Source organism: Sceloporus occidentalis, unplaced genomic scaffold (genome assembly GCF_023333645.1).
Source record: "Sceloporus occidentalis isolate IW3139 unplaced genomic scaffold, rSceOcc1.0.p SCAF_292, whole genome shotgun sequence".
Classification (NCBI taxonomy): Eukaryota; Metazoa; Chordata; class Lepidosauria; order Squamata; family Phrynosomatidae; genus Sceloporus; species Sceloporus occidentalis.
Genome location: NW_028317272.1, coordinates 221060 through 229902, shown reverse-complemented (window position 1 = coordinate 229902; position 8843 = coordinate 221060). Strand labels below are relative to the sequence as shown.

Below are 8843 nucleotides of genomic sequence, written 5' to 3'. Positions count from 1 at the left end.
GGCCTCTCGCCATGACAGTTTTTAAAATATTTAAAATCTTTTCATAAAACGAACTCATGGTTTGTGCTTCTTTTTTTTCACAGTGTGATTATTTGGATACAGTTTAGTTTAACCCCTAAAGGACCAGGGCTATTTAACACCTCAGGACCAAAGCAATCTTCGTGTTTTTGCTTTTATCTTTCCCTCTTGTTCATTTAGTGTGCTTGCACAAATTATATATTGAAGTGATTTTCATACATGTGAGACCTAATTTTCTACAAATAAAATCTTTAAAAAATATTATATACCCAGCTGGAGCAAAAAAATATATTAATTAACGCGTGAAGTATACTGGCCCAGACTGCAAACCGGTGCTCAATGGGCCTGTAGAACCATTGTTTGTGACACACCTGGTACTGTCTTCAGTCGCGAAGGGTTAAGCCGAGATCGGGTGGGAGGATGTGGCAGAACCACATTCCGGTCGAAAGTTCTTTAACTTCTGCTCTCCAAAATACTATTCCAAATAATTTTTTTAACCCCTTAAGGACAATGGGCGGTCCCTAAACCCATTGAAAACAATGCATTTTAAGCCCGTACATGTAGGGGCTTTGTCATTAAGGGGTTAAGTTTAGTTCCGATACTTGTGATTGGTGTCTTTTTAGTAAAGCGCCACACACTTACCCTATTTCCACCGTTCCACCAACAAATCGGGTGATATATTGTGCAGCCAGTGGCTGGAAATTTCTGGCCACACGCTAAATAGAATGTACGGTCACGCATATATCTAGCTGTCGGCCTTAACATCATCAGGCGGCCATTGGCCTTAAAGTGCCAGGGCACGAGTCGGGCCGTGGCTTTTTGCCCTTGTATTTAACTACTTTTGAAATACATACTGTTAATTTACATAAATTCACATTAAGTTTTTCCAGCAGGAAAGGTAAAGAGACATTAAATAGTTAATGCCGAAAGGCTTTGGACCTCATCGCCATTCCCTGTATAGTAAATAAACCTAAGAAAAAATAATCTATAATATATGATATATCAGGAGAGACGGCTCATTCTATGCTCTCTGATACAGCTGGGGATTCCTCTGGGTCCGGAGACAGATTTAATTGATGGTCGGGAGGGAAAAGTGTTTCCTTGTTTGGGGAGAGGCTATCCCACCGAGATCCCTTCTGCCCATTAACTCTTACTTAGAACTGGAGGCAGATGAAGATCGGCCGTATGAAGCTTCGTTATTCAATCATTCAGAATAAAAAGAGTTAATTCTATCCTCTTACGGCCGTCTCTTTATAAGGGGGCCGATCACTGCCAGACTAGGGAAGACAAACCATGCGCAACAGTAAGTACAACGCACACTTTACACTACCTAGCTTCACAATCCACACATTGTGCCACGGAGGCTCCTGCTGGCCGGTCATGTATGAATATCCATTGGTTTTATCTAAAACGGCACTTGGGAGATACATATAATTCTATACTGTAACACAATATATAATGACACCTTGGAATAATGATGATAATCCTCAACCTCAATCAGTTATTGGTCTCGTCTTAAATTCCCTCACTATATTGGCCTCTACAACAACTGCTGGGAGGCTGTTCCACTTATCTACCACTCTCTGTCTGACCCTCTCGTGTTAGATGATGGCCTCTTGTTCTAACATTTCTCCTCCTTTGAACAAAACTACCCCCCCCCCACAGTCAAAAACGGAAGCGTCTGAGGTTCTCGGAAGGTTGTCTTCATGACGTTAAGTTGCAGTGTTATTATATGATTTTATTATATGATTAAACATGTGACTGTCTGGATTCTGTTACTTGGTTTGTGTGTGATGAGCCCCATACACCCTGAGTCCTCTAAAGCCCCTGTACTACTTCTTTTCTAACCTTCTGGACTTTCTGGTCATGTCCAGGAGAGCTTGAGAAGTCTAGCTTCTGTGAGTAGAATGTTCTTAGGTTACATCCGTGTCAGAAACATCTAACTTTTGTCTTGGTAAACTGCCTGCAGTTGGGATTCATCCTCTTGGCCACGATGACCACCTTGAAGTGGTCGCCCCCATGAGATTTTGTGCTTGTATTGGCTGTATAACCAAGGGAGGGCTGGCAGCCTAAGGCCTGGGAGGCAAGTCTAGTCAAGTACCCCGTAGCGCCACTGAATCAACCCACCATCCATGCCGATCTTTTCCTGATTTTCTAACGCATATTGATGTTATATGATGGGATTGGGAGCACATCAGGACACTTAAAAAAGTGCCCCCCCTGCCCCCCAGCCCGCCCCTGTCTATAACTGAGTTCTCACCATCTTCAAAAGCTTGGTGCTTAATAAACATTCCCCAGTTATTATTTTTTTTTCAAAGGAAAATATAACTTTTATTATTATAATTATGATATAGAAAATTAGTACTATTTATTTGGGGAGGAAAAATTTTCAGCATTACAAATAAGTTGTGCTGCATTTTATGTTGGCAGGTATTTGAAGGACTGTAGAAGTATGTTTGTCGCTTTCTACACAGCAATTTGGCACCTTATTCTGTCTCATCTTGTTCCGACCTTCTATGCCAAGGACCCCCAATGCCGCCTTCCCACATCCGAGATGGATAGCTTGTCGCAGCCGGGTGACATAATGATAGGAGTGATGTTACCGATTCACATGGACAAAGTTTATCAACAAGTCTTCTTCACAGAGAGGCCACCGGGGATCACGTGTACCATGTAAGGGAAGTTTGGTGGATGGGGACAACTCGGCTAACATGGTGCTGGGAGGGGAGGGCAGACTTCCGATAAAGCCAAAGTAGGCACATTTTTAGATTGTTACTGGGGGGGGGCATGTGTGGGTGTCACCAAATACTAGCTCCACCCACTGTTGGGTGTTTTCTCGCCATTTTTTACTTGGGCGTGTTTCTTAGTATGTGCACCAAATGGTTCCTCTCGTACTGAGAATTATTATCATCATCTCATAGGATAAAATGAACCCGTGTCATGGACGCGATTATATGGGTTTTTTTTAGAATGTCCTACATTTGACCCACTCAAGGAGCCTTCAACTCTTTTGGATGGCCTGTGGGTACCTCTTGTATTTGAGCCTAGAGATGCTAGGTCTTTGTCATTCCTATTATTTTCCATCCATATAAAGTTGCTTAAAACCTTTCTGTCCACCAGGTTCCACAGTGAGAGCTTTGAGCAGTTCCAAGCCCTGAGATTTGCCGTGGAAGAAATCAACCGAAATCACAGAATTCTCCCGAATATTACTCTGGGCTTCCAGGTTTACGATTCGTGTGCTGCCCTTCATCAAGACTTAGACGGAACTTTACGGCTATTGACGGGCGAGCACGTGGCCATTCCAAATTACCGATGTCTTCAAGATGTTCCTCTGAGTTCTATTATTGGCCATTCTATTTCTACTCATTCAATCCTATTGGCTCACATTCTTGGTCTGTACAGATACCCACAGGTGAGAATTATTTGAAAAATACCACTTCCCAAATTTTACTGGCCACTGACCAGATTCATAATAAATCCATAAGTAAAAAATAATAATAATAATATATATATATATTTTTTTTTTATTTATTTTTTTTAAAGCTGCTGTCCCACCTATTCTGTTTAACACTTTTTCCACTAAACGCAGCATTAGAAACATCATTGCTGGTAACACGCATTACCCAGAGCCTTTAAAGGAATAATTATTTTATCAATGCCAATTCTCCTCAGTTTAATTTTTTTTCCCCAGAAACACAAAACGACAGATCTCCTAAGGTTTATTTGCTTAGCATGCTAAGTGGGACAGAACCTTTAATAATAATGAAATTGTACGATTTCCAATAAAGTTTCAGCAATTATAAACCAAATCAAGTCCTTTCTTTAGTACGTCATAGCCCCGTCTGCAAATGTTTGCTAGAAAATCCTATTATTTTTAAGATATTGTACAAATACTGTTTACAATAGAAGTGAATTCCACATATCATCTGCCCTTACTGTTCATTTTTTCCCCATATTTTGACATGAAATCACCGGCGAAGTCATGCGTATAAAAAGATTTACTCAGTTTCTTTCATGGAAAAAAATTGAAGTCATTTTTTTTTTAAATGTATTTTTAATGGAATTTGAGTTGTATTTATACAAAAAAACACAGATTGATTTAAAAAAAAAACAGAAATGGTTAATTTAATGACCCCTCTTGTTTCTCAAGTTATGCTTTGAATTATTTTTCTGCTATCAATAAAAAAAATAAATCCTTTCATTCAAGAACCGTGTGCTGTGTCCCATTTAATAATAAATAAATATATTTATTAATTATTATTATTAATTATAAATTAATATATATTAAATAAGATACATATAAATGTGGTGAAGCCTGAAATCAGGGCCAACCCAGACCAAATGGCACCCCAGACAAGAGTGCTTTCTTGGGAGCGAGACAGGGGAGAGGTTACTAGCCACAAATGAGTTAAAGTTGCCAATGTAACGTGACCATGCTGATGACCTACCTTCTGAGCCCTCATTTCAAAAGGGAGTTAGGTCCTTCACTCGGAACTTGCCTTTTGCTGAAGCCAGGGCGGGTGGCAACCTAAAGCCCAGCATCCTCCTTATCCGGGCACCCAAAGGAGCTTCCTGGGATGCCCGGTACTAAGACGAGCCTCATCAACTAGGAACGGCTAAAATTGGGGAATCAATAATCACAGATTCAGTCTAAATAATAGAAACAACTTCTCAGGAAGAGCCTTGGCGAGAAGTCTATAGGGCGTCTATGGTGGGCATATGAGGTTTGTAGGTATAGTGCATATGGGTTTGTGTGGGCTGTATATAGGGTATTCTATTTACAAAGTACAGGATGGGAGTTTATTTCATAGGAGGAGAATTGTTAGAAGAAGAGGCCATAATCTAATCTAAGAGGGCCAAGGGCTTTGATGGAATGGAAGGACGTTTTACTTCACTAAAACAAAATGGTAAATAAGTGGAACAGCCTCCCAGCAGAAGTGGAAGAGGCTAATACAGCGAGGGAGTTTAAAGAACATGCATGGGATAGACATACGGCTCCTGAATCTAAGACGAGACCAACGATTGATTACGGTTTACAGCAGGAGAAATGGACAGATTAGACGGGGGAGCGGGGTTGATAGGCCGGCCGATTCTATGTTTCTATGAACCATGAAAGTCTTGTTAAAGTTAATGACCTCATGGGGGTCTGTAAATAGAAGTAATGGGAACATCTGCACAACTGAACAACTAACAAAGAATGTATTATTTGTGGAATTGTGTTAATATTTTCGGAATTTGGGTATATAACACAATGGTTCCAGATGGCGGTACTTGATGATAAAATGAATGCTCCTCGTGTTTGTATCGTTGAAATTAATGAGACTTTGGATGCATAATTTAGCAAACCCGTGTCTGGTACTTTGCCAACAGATCAGTTATTTCTCAACCAGCCCACTCCTGAGTGACCGCATAAAGTTCCCTTCTTTCTTCAGGACCGTGCCGAGCGATGCCTTCCAGTCCAGAGGCCTTGCACAGTTGGTGTTACGTTTCGGATGGATGTGGTTGGGTTTAGTGGCTGTTAACAACGATTATGGTCAAGAGGCGTTGCAACTGGTCAAACAAGAGATAGTCAAGGCAGGAGCATGCGTCGCCTTCACCGAGAGCATTATCATAGGTCAAGCGGACCGAAATGCACCACGCCTGGTCAAGGTCATCAAGGAGTCAACAGCCACGGTTGTCCTTGTCCTCGCCAACGAAATTGATTTCCTTCCAGTTCTGGAGGAGATGCTGAAAGAGAACCTAACAGGGAAAATATTTGTTGCCAGTGAGTCTTGGTCCACATCCAGCCTTATCTCCCGAGGAAAATTTTCCACCCTTCTTTCCGGGACTATCGGCTTAGCGCTCCACAATGGAACGATACCAGGATTTGAAAGCTTCTTGAGCGAGGTCCATCCCGGCTCATCTCTGGGAGACGACTGGGTGGAACTGTTTTGGGAGGAAAAGTTTGGCTGCAAATTTCCAGATGATAAATACAACTCTTTTTCAACAAAAGATTGCACTGGTGCAGAACATCTAGACATGTCCCAGAATAACAATCTTCAACTAAGAGTCACTTATAATGTCTACGCTGCGGTCCACGCCGTGGCCAACACTTTGAATGACCTCAGAGGCTGTAGAGATGGAGAAGGTCCCTTCTACAATGGAAGCTGTGCAGATCTTTTGAACTTTAAGCCATATCAGGTAACATTTCCTTCCTACAGTTGTCTAGCCAAGTTGCTAAATTGGTAATAAAGCCACATTACAGGGGGACAATATAATTAATAGTGTGGGTCAAAGCAGAAGCTGCCCACACAGTGTCCATCATTCTCCAAATGGGGGGGGGGATGAATGCAAAACCTATTAAAGTGTTCGTGTTTAAATATATTGAGTTACTGGGGTAAATAAATGAAATAATAAATTAATTAAATACTAAAAATAGTTATAATCTAGATTTCTTTACACACTAGCTCCTTGTGTTGTACCGCCACCTAGTGGTGAATAGGAACGCTGCGTGTTCCTTTATATTAATATATATTTTTTGTTTTACTCATTTATCAAGGAAACAAAGTGAAATAAATTCAGTATGGGTTCAGGACATTTTGTGCTATAACCATACTTCTCCACCTCTACGTAACAGTCTGCCAAATGCTTGTAAGCACTCACAAAATGTATAGCCCCCCTCTGTGGATAGGGTTATATTTAAGCAACTTTTTTCTGCTCTTTTAACTTCTCCATAAAGTTGCATATAGTGCTGCATATTGCATTTCCTTTTCCCAGCTCCTATGTGGGCTGAACACTTGTCCTGCTTGACAAAGCACATGCGCAGTATACCCACCGCCAGAGGGTCTACAAACCTCCTATTTATCAAACATTTGTCAGTGGCTCAAGCAGCCAAAAATGGCTCAAAATGGAATCATGGAGAGGGAGGTATGTTGAAGCTCTGGAGTTACAACATATCTTAAGACTTTTGCCTTTACGTGGTTTTCCCACCTTAAAGTGACCCCCTTTCTGAATATTTAAATCAGGAAGGTAACGCTAATGATCAGTTAGCAATGTCAAAAGCGTCTTTCCTTCTATTTAATAGTAAATATAAATTCTTGTATCCCATTTTTTACCTTCCAGCTACTGCACTATATGAAGAAGGTGAGGGTCACCCTGAGCAGCGGAAGAGAGCTTTACTTTGATGAGAACGGGGACCCACCTGCCACCTACGACATCGTGAATTGGCAACTAGGATCTAATAACACCGTGAGACATGTCAAAGTGGGGAGTTATGATACGACAGGTTCTTCTGGTCAAGTCTTCACCATCAACACAAGCGCCATATTATGGGCTACTGGAGACCAACAGGTGAGGTCATCATAACAATCTCATCATTAGTCACCATGTTTCCATGGAGGCTTTTTCAGAGTTGGGTGAAACTTTTTGCTCGATTGTACTCGGCACATCACCATTCACTAGACAGTTAATTGGCAGTGACACATGCTTTGTTGTGTCTTAAGGTCATGTTGAGTTTCCCGTTCCAGTAGATAATAAACCATGCCTTTTCTCCAAGGTTCCTGTCTCGGTCTGCAGTCAGAGTTGTCCACCTGGTTTCCGGAAAGCAGCTAAAAATGGGGAGCCTGTCTGCTGCTTCCATTGTGTCCCATGTCCCCAAGGAGAGATCTCCAATAATACAGGCGAGATGATTATTATTATTTGAATTTCCATAGGCAAAAACTGTGTTAATTTAAAAAAGAATAATAAAAAATTATGAGGGAAAAAAAGAGAATAATCCATGTTTTAGAAGTAATACATTCAGTTACCACATAACCTTTTTAACGTTGCTTATTTTTTATCCCTTAGACTTGACTGATTGCCACAAGTGCGCATGGGATGAGTGGCCCAATCCACAGAAATCCAGATGCCTTCCAAAACCCGTAGAGTATCTCTCCTATGACGATCCCTTGGGGAAAATTATGACTTCTATGAGTATTGTCTCCTCTTTGGTTCCTATTGCCATTTTAAGACTTTACATCAGCTACAAAACAACTCCCATTGTGAAAGCCAACAACTACTCCCTCAGTTGTCTTCTTCTGCTGTTTCTGTCCTTCTGTTTTCTTTGCTCCTTGGCTTTTATTGGTTACCCCCAACCAGAAAAATGCCTTCTACGCCAAGTTGCATTCGGGATGGTTTTTACCTTCTGTATGTCTTGCATCTTAGCCAAAACGCTCATGGTGGTGTTCGCCTTCATGGCCACCAAACCAAATAGTACTCTTAAGAGGTGGACTTGCCCTTGGGTGTCCTATATAATTATTATTGCATGTTCTCTTTTACAGTTCATATTGTGTATCGTGTGGCTTTCCCTTTCCCCTCCCTTTCCTGATATCAACACTCAAACCCACCCTGGGCTTATTATTGTTGAATGTAATGAGGGGTCGCCAGCTGCCTTCTGGAGCATGTTGGGATATCTTGGTCTTCTGGCCTCCACCAGTTTTGTTGTTGCTTTCTTGGCCAGAGGGCTCCCCGATAGCTTCAACGAGGCGAAGTTCATCACGTTCAGCATGTTGGCCTTCCTCAGTGTCTGGTTGTCTTACATCCCGGCTTCCCTCAGCACAAGTGGCAAGTACACTGTGGCCATGGAGATCTTCGCCATCCAGTCTTCCAGCTGGGCCCTGGTCATCTGCATGTTTCTTCCAAAGTGTTTCATCATACTAGTACGACCCAACCTGAACTCAAGGGAGTTTCTCCTGAGAAATGACAGAGATAAGACTTCTAGGATCGGGAATCTCCGAAACAGAGGGAGTTCTGAACTACTATGAGCCTAAACACATGCCACTGCCCCAATATATCATGGAATACCAAAA

At 41.6% G+C, this 8843-nt stretch overlaps 1 protein-coding gene across 1 annotated transcript; it reads left to right on the top strand.

The window, feature by feature from the left end:
* Positions 1 to 2572: 2572 nt before the first annotated feature.
* Positions 2573 to 8798, top strand: LOC149275294 (extracellular calcium-sensing receptor-like). The gene is made up of 6 exons (XM_089504828.1): positions 2573 to 2691; positions 3139 to 3430; positions 5389 to 6198; positions 7120 to 7347; positions 7553 to 7676; positions 7843 to 8798. The coding sequence occupies exons 1-6, from the start codon at positions 2573 to 2575 to the stop codon at positions 8796 to 8798; spliced, it is 2529 nt and encodes an 842-aa protein (XP_089360954.1).
* The last annotated feature ends 45 nt before the right edge of the window (positions 8799 to 8843 follow it).

What these genes read in the sequence shown, in the direction of transcription:
- LOC149275294 (XM_089504828.1), top strand. Translation starts at nt 2,573, where the DNA reads ATGGATAGCTTGTCGCAGCCGGGTGACATAATGATAGGAGTGATGTTA. An exon ending in GGGCTACTGGAGACCAACAG is followed by an intron (nt 7,348 to 7,552) that starts GTGAGGTCATCA and finishes CTTTTCTCCAAG; the next exon opens with GTTCCTGTCTCGGTCTGCAG. An exon ending in AGAGATCTCCAATAATACAG is followed by an intron (nt 7,677 to 7,842) that starts GCGAGATGATTA and finishes TTTATCCCTTAG; the next exon opens with ACTTGACTGATTGCCACAAG.